The following is a 14,887-nucleotide window of genomic DNA, read 5'->3' as shown; positions in this document are numbered from 1 at the left end:
TCAATAATATATTTTGTGAAATATATTCTCATTATTATTTATTTATTCTTTTATATTGCTTTCTAGATGTAGTCCAAACCACAGCTGAGCCTGTCCACACCACAGCAAAGCTGTTCCGCACTACAGCTGTGCCTGTCCACAATACAGCCGAGCCTTTCCAAACCACAGCCGAGCCTTTTCAAACCGCAGTTGAGCCTGTCCACACCACAGCCGAGCCGGTCCACATCACAGCCGAGCCTGTCCAAACCACAGCCGAACTTGTCCACATCACAGCCAAGCCTTTCCAAACCACAGCCGAGCCTGTCCAAACCACAGCCGAGCCTGTCCACATCACAGCCAAGCCTTTCCAAACCACAGCCGAGCCTTTCCAAACCACAGCCGAGCCTGTCCACATCACAGCCGAGCCTGTCCAAACCACAGCCGAGCCTGTCCAAACCACAGCCGAGCCTGTCCACATCACAGCCAAGCCTTTCCAAACCACAGCCGAGCCGGTCCACATCACAGCCGTGCCTGTCCAAACCACAGCCAGGCCTGTCCACATCACAGCCGTGCCTGTCCAAACCACAGTCGAGCCGGTCCACATCACAGCCAAGCCTTTCCAAACCACAGCCGAGCCGGTCCACATCACAGCCGAGCCTGTCCAAACCACAGCCGAGCCTGTCCACATCACAGCCAAGCCTTTCCAAACCACAGCCGAGCCGGTCCACAATACAGCCGAGCCTTTCCAAACCACAGCCGAGCCTTTTCAAACCGCAGTTGAGCCTGTCCAAACCACAGCCGAGCCTGTCCACATCACAGCCAAGCCTTTCCAAACCACAGCCGAGCCGGTCCACATCACAGCCGAGCCTGTCCAAACCACAGCCGAGCCGGTCCACATCACAGCCAAGCCTTTCCAAACCACAGCCGAGCCGGTCCACATCACAGCCGAGCCTTTCCAAACCACAGCCGAGCCGGTCCACACCACAGCCGAGCCTGTCCAAACCACAGCCGAGCCTGTCCAAACCACAGCCGAGCCGGTCCACACCACAGCCGAGCCTGTCCAAACCACAGCCGAGCCTGTCCAAACCACAGCCGAGGTGGGCCACACCACAGCTGAGCCTTTCCAAACCAAAGCCAAGCCCGTCCAAACCACAGCCGAGCCTTTCCAAACCACAACCGAGCCTTTCCAAACCAAAGCCGAACCTGTCCAAACCACAATTGAGCCTGTCCACTCCACAGCTGAGCCTGTCCACTCCACAGCTGAGCTTTTCCACACCACAACTGACCCATACCACAGCTGTGTAACTAAGCCTGTCCAAATCTCAACTGAGCCTGTCCACACCACAGCCGAGCCTGTCCAAATCTCAACTGAGCCTGTCCACACCACAGCCCAGCCTCTCCAAACCACAGCCGAGCCTCTCCAAACCACAGCCCAGCCTCTCCAAACCACAGCCCAGCCTCTCCAAACCACAGCCGAGCCTCTCCAAACCACAGCCGAGCCTCTCCAGACCACAGCCGAGCCTCTCCAGACCACAGCCAAGCCTCTCCAAACCACAGCCCAGCCTCTCCAAACCACAGCCCAGCCTCTCCAAACCACAGCCGAGCCTCTCCAAACCACAGCCGAGCCTCTCCAGACCACAGCCGAGCCTCTCCAGACCACAGCCAAGCCTCTCCAGACCACAGCCAAGCCTCTCCAAACCACAGCCGAGCCTCTCCAAACCACAGCCAAGCCTCTCCAGACCACAGCCAAGCCTCTCCAGACCACAGCCGAGCCTCTCCAAACCACAGCCGAGCCTCTCCAAACCACAGCCAAGCCTCTCCAGACCACAGCCGAGCCTCTCCAAACCACAGCCGAGCCTCTCCACACCACAGCTAAGCCTGTCCATGCCACAACTGAGCCTGTCCACACCACAACTGAGCCTGTCCACAGCACAACTGAATCTTTCCAAACCACAACTGAGCCTGTCCACACTACAACTGAATGGGACCACAACTGTGTGACTAAGCCTGTCCACGCCACAAGTGAGACTGTCCAAACTACAGTTGAGCCCATCCAGACTACAGGCTCACTAGATACTGTACCGTCATCTACTTCAACAACAGCCAGACCAGTTGAAACAACAGCACCAAACACTACAACTACAACCACAACAACAACTCCTCAACCAAGTAAGGAATATAGTCTCTAACAACTGCTATACTATTATAGGAAAACCCCTGATTTAAAGTGGTATAATAATACATTGCAGCACAATACATTGGTGGTGATATCAGTTGCGCTGTATTAATTACACTATTTAATACAGTTGCATTGTTTAATCACTAATGTGCTTGCATTCAGCCCAAAACAGTATGTTCAATAAACCTAGAATACGCTCACAACAGTGCATTCAGTAAACCCAGAATTAGCGCTGTGTCTGGTGATGGTTAATTGAGTTACCATGGTAACAGCCCCCAGTGACAGTAAAAGCTCATTTTCTGCCAGTTTAAAGAAAATGTTAATTTATTGATTTATTTTGTGCAAGGCATTATTACTTCCATATGCAATCCTAACTGAAGTTTTACATTTTGGGTGATATCTTACATTAACAGGAAATTTATTGTTCATAATATAGATTACATTGCTCAAAAAACACCACGTTGCTGGTCAAACATGCTCTTAGTTGCAGACAAAACAGCTGCTTCTATGATACAGTGTGTTTTAGAATATCCTCAGACTGAAGTGTCTTTGGTTTCGGGAACTACATTATGTCTCAGTTCTCGTTTATCAGGTGAAATAATTAGTTTCAAATGTCCTCAGGCAAAGTAGCTCCAGAGAAGCCAAATTTCTAGCTAAATTGTTAAATTTTCTTTGGGATCAATAAAGTATCTATCTATCTATCTATCTATCTATCTATCTATCTATCTATCTATCTATCTATCTATCAATCAAACGGCTAAGCTAAACTGCCACAATATCATACACAGTAAAGTTGGTGTCACATTCACAATTCCAAGTTGGCTCCTCCAAGTTCGTTTAACTGTCCAGTGACATTGCGTAAGTGCAAAAAGAAGCAGTGGCACTTCACAGGTCTTGGAGGAAGCCTGTGTTAGTCTTCATCCTCCTAGCACTGGTAGTATCGTGTGACTGGGGGAGTCTTAACTAGCAGGTGGAATTGGAGGCGACTAAATTGGGGAGAAAATTGGATAAAAATCCAAAATAAATAAATGCTTTTCATTTAATTCATTTATTTAAGGACTTTTTGTGTATCTAATGACTGCGTCTGCAGTAGACTGTTCCAGGTATTTGGTTCATCTTGAAACCTTGTGTACTGAGGGTGTTTTCACCCTAGACCCAGGACACTTGCTCTGAGAGTTCGGTACCTTTGTTTGAGTGTGAAAGCTGTTTTGGAGCCCAGGTCTGGAGAACTGGTCTCTGGACCTACTGAAATTAATGGTCTGAAGGTAGCTTCCAGCAAACTCTGGTGCAGAGTTTATGCATGTCAAAGCTATCCATTCCCAGCACTGTGTGTAGGGTTGCATGATTGGGTCATTTTGTAACATGACTGCTTCAACTTAGTGTGTCACTACCTTTTCAAGTTTTGGAAAGATCTGCTGTGGACAGGAGATGGAATGCAATTCAGTGTTTGTATCCATAGAAAATAATAAAAAAGCAGCAAGAAGCTAGTGCCTACCAAACGTGTGCAGGAAGGCGACGTATGGAACGGCGCAGGATTTCTTGTGTGTGTGAACAAACCTGTGACAAGTGGGAAAACTTGAAATAAGTCATCCCAACTAGACCACCACTGTCTGGCAGACAGAAGCCCTGGACACTGGCCCAGATCGGTCAATATTCCACCCCTGCCCCCAGTCCTGTATAATCATTTGCTGTGGTTACTGTCTATACTGTTACCCAAAAATTAGGGTTCTGCTCCTGGCACAGGCCTACCTAGCATGCATGTTGTTGCACCCCTAACAACGTTCAGTGCCTCATTCAAGAATAAAAAAAACTGCCACAGGGTCAGTACAGAATTTACTAGACAGAAGCCTGGTAAAATGCCTGGTATAAGCCTGGATTTGGGGGAACACTGTTGTTTAAAAGCTTTTATTGCAGCATAGCTACAACACAATTCTTCATTTCTGCTTTCAGTGCATATATATGTTACTGTTAGCACGTAAACTCAGAGCGAAATCTCTTCTCTTTCTCTCTAGCGCCCTCTTGCCCAATTAATAGCCACTATGCGAACTGCATGCCCACCTGCCAGCCAACTTGTGAACAACTGCACGGAGCTCCAAACTGCAACACAGCCGACTCATGTTCGCAGGGATGTGTTTGTAACGATGGCTTTGTTCTCAGACAGAGAGTATGTGTGCCCATCTGGGAGTGCGGTTGCCAAGATGACAATGGCGACAACCATTATGTAAGTACAGTAAGTAGGTACTTATTAATGGAGTCAGACTATACCATATATATTCATTTACACAGAGGAAGAAAAAAAATTAATTAAACTGAAAAAAACGGAGGATAGACATGGCACAGAGCATATCATTGCTGTTGGAAGAAAACATTGTATCTCCAAAATGGTACCTTTACAGGAGAAGGAAAAAACTAATTTACTTTCAATGTAAGTCAATGGAACCAGGCGTTTTTCCAAGTAATTTTGTGCTGTTTCTTTTGGTCCATTCTTCTTGAAATTTACACACAGTGTAAAGGAAAACATGCATTTTCAAATTTGGTCAAAAACTGAAAAAGGACAAAAATAGAGATATGATGTTTGTATGACAGCAGTGATATATATGAAAGCTATAAGACCGCATGTGCCAGAATTTGTCTTTTCGTTTTGCTGTGTTTGATTATGTTTAAAAATGGATTTCATATTTTGCTTTTTCAAACAAAAGCTGCTTCTTCTCAAACATCCCGAGCCCGACTAACATCAGGTCTCTTCTTTATCCACCCCCAGTTTGGTGAGACATGGTACAGTCCTCACTGCACTCAGAAATGTGAATGTAAAAGAAAGGGCAGTCAAGGGGAGCTGAAATGTAAGGATAAGGAGTGCGACAGTAATGAGGTGTGCCTGATGAGCGAGCAGGGAGAATACAGCTGCAAGTCTGCAGGTAAAAAAAACTGACCAGAAGCATTTCATTGAGGTGATATGCAATATATTTTACTGTATTACAGTCTGACTTTGATTTCAATCTTTTTTCCAAAAGACGCCTGAAATATATTGTATTTGCATCTCCGAAATGGTGTCTGCATAAAGAAAGGAAACGCTGTTCGTAGCCTCTTTCTGCAGACCCCTAAGTGGCCATTCCACTCGGGGAATTGAAATCAATTTTAGATAATAAAATAAAAGATTTAACTACCCTCCTGAAAAAACCCATAGAAGCCATTAAGTGCTTCTGTTGGTGGTTTTGTAATGTGTTTTGGGTTTTCTGATTAGTTGATATCACAGTGTAAAGGATCCTAATGATTAAAAAAAGTGACCAATGGCTAATTCTAAATGTACAAAGGTGGTTAAACAGGAAACTTCTGGTCTAAACTTTTAAGTCAATTCCAATTAGAAAGCAAAACCAATAGCTTTTAATCCTAATAGATTCTAATAGTATTTTTATCAGCAGACTCAATTATCAGATTAACTATAACACTGTTGGCTCTCTCTGTGTGAAATGTTATGACTCTGTATTGAGCTGGTGACAGGTGATATCTTCAGGTGACATTTTCAACCAGTGCAATATAGAGGTTTTAAATAACGGTGACAATATGTATATTTTTCAGAATAAAAGAGCTGGATGTGTGGATGTTAGTTATAAGGAGTTATAAAAAATAGGCCTCAGAGATAAAAAAGGACCAAAACAACATAAAGTTCTATTTATATATGATTTATGATCAAATTCAGCTTAAAGTAAGACGTCTACCTTAAAAATAAAGAATATTTGGTATCATTTTCAACAAAAATATCTACAAGCATGTGTCAGTCTAGGCATATTTTAAGATGTTTCCCATCTACTAAAGGGTTAAAAGTATGGCTGTAGTATTCAATAGTATGTAGTATGGCAGGAGTATTCAAGCACTCAGTTAACAGTTCAGAGTTTGGGTACTGAAATTATTGTTTGGGTTGTTACATTTCATCGTGTAAAGACATGAGAAAATATACAGGCCAACAATTCAGCGAAAGTCCAATTTGAAGTTTCATATTACTCTTTGAGGATATGTGAGAGTGCTTGAATGTGAGCGTGAAGCCAAGGGAAAGAACATGACAGGGAATGCAGGAAGGGCATGGCCAGCTCTGGCCCTGCTTTTTCACTAACTATGCTAATTATTCCGGATCCAGAAACAGTGAAAATATTTATCTGACAAATGAACATGTCAGCACATCGTCCACTGAGGAGAAAACGATAATCCGACTAACAGCTCAATCAGAATAGAATAGAATACGTCCATGTAAACACTTCAATCGGAATAGTCTAGTCCGATTGAGGCCATTCGGAATACAATTTCTATCTGATAGAACGAGGTGGGTAATCCTGTAAATAATCCGTTAAATAGAAGAATAAGAGCCACGTAAACGTCTGAATCCAATAACATTCCCTATCAGAACGTGTAAGTAGGTTCTGCACATGTGCGTCGCGTCATAGCGAAAGTTTCTAATGTTCAACACGGTGGAGTAGAAACTGGTCTTATGCTCTGATCTTTAAAAGACAGCAGTGGGACGGACATCCAGCTTAAGTGTCTCAGAACACGACGTCTTCCTCTCGGCCTTCTTTAATAAGTACATGTGAAGTATGTTTTCTGAGTCTGACATATTTAAAGCAATTCAAAACACAAGAGAGCCAACTGGAAACTCATCTCACACTGACTGGACCTCACATGATGTTCATTGTCATGGTAACGTTTACTTTAAGTGGACCTCCATGCATGCGTGTCATTTTTTCATCAGATTGTTGAATACAGTGATCATATAAACATCTTAGCCTTGATCTGTAATCAGAATGTGTTCAATCGGATTGGCAAAAAGCTTTGCATGTAAACACAGCCATTGTACTAGATAGTGTGGTTAGTGTTAGCTTATTAGCTCATCTGAAGAGGCAGCTACTTCCCTCATTTCCAGCTATTTCTGAGTAATAAAACATTTTCAAAGCTGACCCTATTTCACATCACCTAGAAAGTAAGCCTACAGCTTTATGATAATTTTGGCTGAAGTCTGTTTTTTTCTTTTTTGTTGCTGCTTTTTCCTCCCTTGCAGTCAATCAGACATCCATTCGTCAACCCTTACAGTTACTCAGATATCAAAATTAGCCTAAATGCTCAGTTGAAAGCACTGCAACTCCGTGTTCTCTTCTGTGTCTCAGATTTCAGTACGTGCTCCATTGATGATGATCCTGAGTACATACCCTTTGACAACTTCAAGCACAAATTCAAAGGCAAGTACTCGTACGTGCTGGTCCAGACCTCCAACCTGCCAAACAACGTTCCAGAGGTCTACATAGAGGGCATTAACCAGAAAAGCAGAGAGCAAGAAAACAGGGATGAAGACTATGATGATGAAGACCTAGATGGCAGGGAAAGGGGTGACGATGGTGACAGAAGTGAAGTGGATGGTGACAGCAGTGAAGAGGATGATGATGATGATGACGGTCGTCTTCGTGCTCTCAGAATGCGAGTGTACAACCACACGGTGGAGTTTAGAGAGGGCAGAAGAGTGATGGTGAGAACTTCAGTACTAATACTTTAATACATTTAATACTACCAGTTAAAAGGTTTACATTTTACAAAAAAAAGGGAAGTCTTAATCTGATCTGTGACTTTTGGTCATGGAAGCTTATGGTTGCTGTCGTATTCAAACTTTAGCTTTTTATTTATACCACTTGAAAAACAGTGTCAGCTGTTACTTACATTGCATGAACATTTCATGAGAAATGGTCCGATAAAATGGTTGAGAATTGTCAGAATTCAGATGCTCACTTGGGTAAAAAGGGTTTATTAACAAAGGGAGTACCTGTAATCAAAGTCAGCCAGTCCAAGCTCAAAAAATAATACACCAAAACAGTAATCATGAGTCCAAAAAGCAATGTCCAAAAAACAGACACAGGGTCAAACCAGAAATCACAGCAATACTGAGAGGGTGTTGACTTCTGCTGGCAAGCGTTGGTTTCTTGAAGAAACAGGAGTGGAGACTTCGTGGAGGAAAAGAGGTTTAATAAATGAGCGGCTTCCCAACCAAGCAAGTCTAACTCAGCTTACACAACGTTAAACTTATAGTGATGAATGTAGCCACACCCTCTCGTTGTTTCTTTGTCTAAGCGACCCAGAACGCCCACCACCACCCCCCAACTTCATGGGTGACTGCATCTACCTTAGTATTTAATATAGAGGTGTTCAGGCCCACCCAGGAATTAACAGTCTCCCCCGTCTCCGAGATATTCCAGAAGAAGGTTTAAGAGAAGTTACTAAGTTAATAAAAGCAAATAAAGTAAAATAATTTTTAACAAGGGCAAAGCAAAAAGGCAGAAGAAAACAAAGCTAGGTTCATATACAGCAGACAAAATGGAAGGCTGTGAGTGATGAGTAGTCAGGTGAGGCAGAACGTTAGGAGGTTGGTTGTCATGTGATCAGGAGTGGGGTTCTGGGTAACGGAGTCCTGAGGCTGGGAGGCAGAGATAGTGGGAACGGAGAGAAGTGTGACAAAAATAACTAAAAGTCATTTTTAAAAGTAATTTATTCTTATTGCAGGTGAACGGGGTGCTGGCCAGAGCCCCTGTCTTCCCCACCCCAGGATTAAAGATTTTGGAGCGTTCTTCTCATCTTTACCTCCAGACAGACTTCGGCCTCTCTGTAGAGTTTAAAGGCAAAGGCAAAGCAGGTAAATTAAAATATTAGTTATGTTAGTTGAGTCCATTTATTGTCTATATAAAAGGCTTTTCATATTACGCCTCTTCTTCCTTGGTTTATTTCTACAGAAATCTCGTTGCCTGACACGTATAAGACAAAGGTCGGCGGACTCTGTGGGAACTACGATGGCAGGAAAAACAATGACATGATGAAGCCGAATGGTCAGCAGGCGCATAACGTGAATGAGTTTGGAGAAAGCTGGAGAGTCGTGGCGGAGAAAGCTGCAGTCAGACGGAGGTAGAGACCAACTACTAGACCTGAATCAGTTACTGAATGTATTAGGGCTATAATGATTACTCTATTAACATCAATTCAATTTAAACAAATGATTAAAATGCATGTTATCGATGAATTAGCTTAGTGATTAGTTCATAATTTGAGTGATGAACGTGGTATTATGATGTCATGCTTAGCAGTCTCAGTATTCTCCACAAGGGGGAGCTTTTAGCTCTCAGGTTGCTTTTCAGTTCATCCTTTAAACAAAGTATAGAAGCTGAATGGCAAAGCTACTTAGAAAATATCTGGAGATTTAGAACAAATGTTAAGCTCTTAGAAAACGTCTGCGCAGGTAATAAATCTGTGCTTTAATAAAATGACTGAACAACATTTTTTTGGATTAAAAAATTGCAGTCAGGTGATACAGAGCACAAGATGTCATATTTCATAATCTTTAAATACGTCAATAGAATCATATCACGGTTCAAGCAACATATCATACCGGCGGATGGGCCTGCAGCGATTCCCACCCCTGTTTCAGGATCAAAACTGACCTCACAGTTCTATGCATATGCTTTCATTTACATGCAATTTAGTGCTGAAAATGTACTTTGTGTGTATTTATATATTTTCTGTATGTAAACAGATACAAAAATGATATAAAATCATTTTTTAATATCATTCCACTTAATTCTGTTCTTTTTGTTTCTCCATTGTTTTTGCAGACGGTCTTCACCGCTCTACGCTCTCCTAGGCCTACGCCAGTGAGAAGGAAATGAACAATAATATTCTGTATTAAACCGTTTATTAAAATATTAAATTGTTCATTCAAACTGATTGTAATTTTTTTCTTCATTCCTATCCGTCTTGTCTTATGAAGGCTTTCTGTATAGTGTATAACTGGAGAGAAAAGTTGACTGGTTTATTTATACGTGTATCTATTTTGTGTTTCGGGGTGGGGCACTTTTTAAACTAGACAGGTTTCATTTACACATAATTCAGCTCTGTGCATTAAAATGAACTCTGTATGTTTTGTTTTTAATTTCTCGCATAAAGTCTTGGAAAACTGCTATTGTGTACACATACAACACTCTTTATCTCTTGAATGTGAGTGGGTGGTCATATGTAAATGTTTCATGGTTGTGACTTTAGGTCACTGAAGTATTAACTATTTTCAGAAGAATGTCCATGTCATTGCTTTCCAAAAAATAAAGAAGAACCTCAGTTTTTTCCCGATTTCCATGTTTCTGCATTATTATAAATCAGCAGCTGCTCTTCACACATTTCAGGGAACACTCTATTTTCAGTGGTACTTTGTAGATGATTAAGAAACTCTTTACAGGATCAACAGCATATTAGTGAAGTAGCAGTAGTGAAGCGTCTGAATACAATGAATAAATATCTTAAAGATGTACTGTTGATACATTGTTTACATTAAGGAGCTGTATTGTAAACTTAATACGTTCCTTCCAATGAGCAAGAACTAATCTTCCCCAAATTCATCCAAAACCTAATCCTAAGCCTTACTCTGGCGATAATCCTAACCCTGACTTTAACCTCAACCCAAAACTTAATCCTAACCCTCATCCTGGCCCTAATCCTAACTCTGACCTAACCTTAACTAAAACTTAATCCTAACCCTCATCCTGGCCCTAATCCTAACTCTGACCTAACCTCAACTAAAACTTAATCCTAACCCTCATCCTGGCCCTAATCCTAACTCTGACCTAACCTCAACCCAAAACATAATCCTAACCCTCATCCTGGCCCTAATCCTAACTCTGACCTAACCTCAACTAAAACTTAATCCTAACCCTCATCCTGGCCCTAATCCTAACTCTGACCTAACCTCAACCCAAAACATAATCCTAACCCTCATCCTGGCCTTAATCCTAACTCTGACCTAACCTCAACCCAAAACATAATCCTAACCCTCATCCTGGCCCTAATCCTAACTCTAACCTAACCTCAACCCAAAACTTAATCCTAACCCTCACCCTGGCCTCAGTCCTATCCCTGACCTGAGCCTCAATCCAAAAACCTAATCTTAATTTTATTAATAAAATGCTTCCATTATTTAAACATACTTGTGTGCAAAAGTTTGGGAGACCCTCATCAAATTTTGGTAAAGGAAAATAAATCAGCACGTCTTCTACAGACGACACACTTCTGCACATTTTAACGTGCAGTTACTGTTTATTTCCTGAATTTAGCATATTGGTTGACATAAAACACAAAATGTAACCTGGTGCAAAAGTTATGGCACATTTTTTTGTGTTATATGTGAAACTCTTCAAAACGATAGAAAAGTAATAGAGTTCACTTTGCAGTACAATGTCATGTCTGTGTTGTAGTGTGTTTCCTTTTCAGGAGGTTTACTTACTTTCACATAGAAAATCAACTGAGGGGGTGCTTAAACTTTTGCACAAGACTGTACATTCGTACGCACATGCACATACATGTTTGAGTTTATTACAGAAAACTGCGTCTGATAAATGTTTGTCTGATCGTCTACACATTGTGCCAATAACATTGATATTTGCAAAATTATTAGTTTATACTTCATTCAAAAGGAATGACAATTGAATACAACTGTAATGTATTTCATTTTACAGGTCATTTCATTTTAATGCACTCTGAGGCAATTCGCACTGGACATTTGGCTCTGCATGTCAAATTGTAGCATGTGAAAAAGATCAGCGCTGGCAATAATCAGGCTAAACGAAATATAATAAAACATAAAGCTCTTCTAACTACCTGTTTTTAGAGCTTCACACACTCAGCTCACATGAGAATGAACCTCTGAACTTTTCTTCTTCCTCCAGAGACAAAATCAGAGTAACTGGCTCTCAAATACAAAGAGCTGTCAGAGTTAGTCGTGTAAAAGAGCTGGAATTATGTGGATTGTCCAATTCTGCAGAAACACCTACAAACACCTTCAAACATTAAACATGAATAAATATTAGTTCTCAGTAAAGGACTCAGACATTCAGACACTAACGTATCAACATTTAAGATTTAATCACTGATGTAATGGATAAGTTTAAGGAGGTAAAGCCGGAAGTGTTAACATGTTAAGCACATGAGCAACAATGTCAAGCAGCAACACCCGGACAATCAGATAGCCAACACTTGCTATCTAATGTAGAAGGAAGGCTGCAGTGTCAGATTCTTCTGGTGATGCAGAAAAAAATCTGGGTAATCTGGGCTGTGGATCAGCTCCCATCACCACAGCCTATGTACTGTGCTGTGAGACACGATCTGAGCAGCAGATATCGACATATGCACAGCGATGTACGAAACCAAAAGGGTTCAGTATCCAGTGAGCATTCTATCCTGCTTGCTCCAAGTGAGTTTACTGAGCATTGTGGACATGTGAGAAACGCTTTCCAGGATCTTTGGGGCGTTATATGGTGGTGCTTTGCATCAATGACACTTTGTGTCCTTTTTATTAAAAAATGGCAAAAATCTGAAACAATATGCAAGCACAATGTACAATAACAGAAGCTTTCTAGTTTTTTGGCTTGTGTATGGGCCTTCTAGTTTTCTAATTTGTATCTCGGCTTACATATCGCTGCTATAGGAACAAAACTTTGCATATCCATTTTTGTTGTTTTTCAATTTTTGAATCATTTCATAATTTGAAAAATGTCATGAGGGAATGGACAAAAACAAATGACCCAAATTGACTTGGAAAAAAGTCTGGTTACACTGACTTACATTAAAAGTAAAGAATGTTTTTTCCTTCTCCTGTAAAGTTACCCGTTTGGAGATAGAAGGTTTTGTTCTGACAGCAGTGATATGGTCTATATTTGCACCCATATACAGGCTTTCTAGCTTTTTTATATAGGCTTACTTGTGGCAGTCTAGCATATATATGGGCTTTCTAGCTATCAAGCTGGTAAATGGTCTTATATATACAACAAGTCAAACACATTGACCAAGTACAAGGTCGGCTGCTGAATTATTCGTTTGCTTTAACACGGGGCACTTTTTGTCCCACATCGAAATATTGTATACTGTAGCATTTTCTTATGTTCTTGCAAGTATAAAGCCTAAAATATGTCTTCAAATATTAGAGCTGTCCATTGTCTAGTGAGTCTGTAGAGCGTTGTGGACGCAGGAAAAGCTCTTGCTTTTAGGGCATTACATGCTGGTGCTTCACATTCAATGACACTGTGTGTCCTAGTAAAACAGCAAAAATCAGAAACAATATACAAACACAATATACAATACCCATTTACAAGCTTTCTAACTTTTTTGCTTATATATGAGCTTTCCAGTTTTGTACTTTACATATGAGCCTACATTTGGACCCATCTCCAAGCATTCTAGCTATCTAGCTTTTATGTGGGCTTTCTAGCTTGAATATTGGTTTACATATAGCCTTATATATGGGCATATGTGTGCCTTTCATTTGTGCCCATATACAAGCTTTCTAGCTTGGATATGGCCTCTGTAGCTTTATAGCTTGTATTTGGGCTTTCTAACTTGTATATTGGCTTTCATATGGCCTATATTTGTACCATTCTACAAGCTTTCTAGCTGTCTAGATGATATATGGGCTCTATATAAATATGGGCGGGTGGCACGGTGGCATGGTGGGTAGCGCTGTCGCCTCACAGCAAGGAGGGCCTGGGTTCGATTCCCCGGCTGGGCGACCAGGGTCCTCTCTGTGTGGAGTTTGCATGTTCTCCCCGTGTCTCCCCGTGGGTTTCCTCCGGGTTCTCCGGTTTCCTCCCACGGTCCAAAGACATGCAGTCAGGCCAATTGGACATGCTAAATTGCCCTTAGGTGTGAGTGACTGTCTGTGTCTGTCTGTCTGCCCTGCGATGCACTGGCGACCTGTCCAGGGTGTATCCTGCCTTTCGCCCGAAGACTGCTGGGATAGGCTCCAGCACCCCCCCGCGACCCTGACGGTGAAGCGGCTTAGAAAATGGATGGATGGATAAATATGGGCACTATATAAATAAACTTTATATTGCATTTGACCTTCATTTGTACCCATATCCAAGCTTTCTGGCTTATATATGGACTTGTTCATTCTAATTCTGATTCTAGCATAACATTTTGTTCTTTTTTAATTTTTTTTTTTTTTGGTCATTCTTGTGTTATTGCAAGTGTAAAGCCTAAAATATGCATCCAAATGTCAGAGCTTTTGGGTCAGATATGGAAATCGATGGAAAAGAGCACAGACCCACACACACACACCCACACACACACACAATTGTTATACGGTTCACACCTGCATAGGTAACACAACCTTACATTTGTCTGACACTTAAGGTTGCAGTTTTACACCTGTAGTTAGGTGTCTAGCTTGAATATGGCTACAACAGGTCAAACAAATCAGCGAGCTGCAAATTCCACCGCTCCATGGCTGACTGGCTTCAGTAAAGGTAATGCAACTCAATGAACATATGCTTTGAACTGTATATGCAAAGACTATTTCAAATGCATAAAAATGCAGATACACATCTTGAAGACATTTTATTTTACCTTATAGTTTGCACCACACATTTGTTTTTTTTTTTCATATTTACACCTTTTCAACTTCCAGTGGCTGGACCATATCACCACAATGTTATGAGAGAAGAAAATCTGATGTAGAGTAGCGTTCGTGCTAAAATACTCAATACAGTATTGTACTGTGAGAAATTAGTGCTAAATATTGTGAAATCATGGAAATCATTAACAGTGCACTTAATTAAGTAACAAGTTGCATGCACATTGTTACTGTCATCAATGGATATCCCGGCACTAGTGGCTAGATTTTACCCACTTTTTGTTTTGTGATTTTATGTCAAATATCTGCAACAACTG

The 14,887-nt window shown here is 41.4% G+C and overlaps 1 protein-coding gene across 7 annotated transcripts in view; it reads left to right on the top strand.

The window, feature by feature from the left end:
* Positions 1-10,300, top strand: part of LOC108430181 (zonadhesin) — a 37,492-nt gene extending 27,192 nt beyond the window's left edge. Inside the window, exons 20-27 of one of the 7 annotated variants that reach the window (XM_037530981.1) lie at positions 67-224; positions 624-2,148; positions 4,171-4,379; positions 4,920-5,073; positions 7,309-7,664; positions 8,690-8,819; positions 8,917-9,085; positions 9,790-10,300. In XM_037530981.1, coding sequence (XP_037386878.1) covers positions 67-224; positions 624-2,148; positions 4,171-4,379; positions 4,920-5,073; positions 7,309-7,664; positions 8,690-8,819; positions 8,917-9,085; positions 9,790-9,832 — 2,744 coding nt within the window. In that variant the 3' untranslated portion in view covers positions 9,833-10,300. Of the gene's footprint in view, positions 1-66; positions 2,149-4,170; positions 4,380-4,919; positions 5,074-7,308; positions 7,665-8,689; positions 8,820-8,916; positions 9,086-9,789 lie in introns of all 7 variants that reach the window. The other 6 variants (XM_037530982.1, XM_037530980.1, XM_037530979.1 and 3 more) reach the window with 6 other exon arrangements.
* The last annotated feature ends 4,587 nt before the right edge of the window (positions 10,301-14,887 follow it).

This window comes from Pygocentrus nattereri, chromosome 19 (assembly GCF_015220715.1).
Source record: "Pygocentrus nattereri isolate fPygNat1 chromosome 19, fPygNat1.pri, whole genome shotgun sequence".
Lineage (NCBI taxonomy): Eukaryota > Metazoa > Chordata > Actinopteri > Characiformes > Serrasalmidae > Pygocentrus > Pygocentrus nattereri.
Note: the sequence above shows the minus strand (reverse complement) of the source record. Positions and strands in the feature narration are given on the sequence as shown.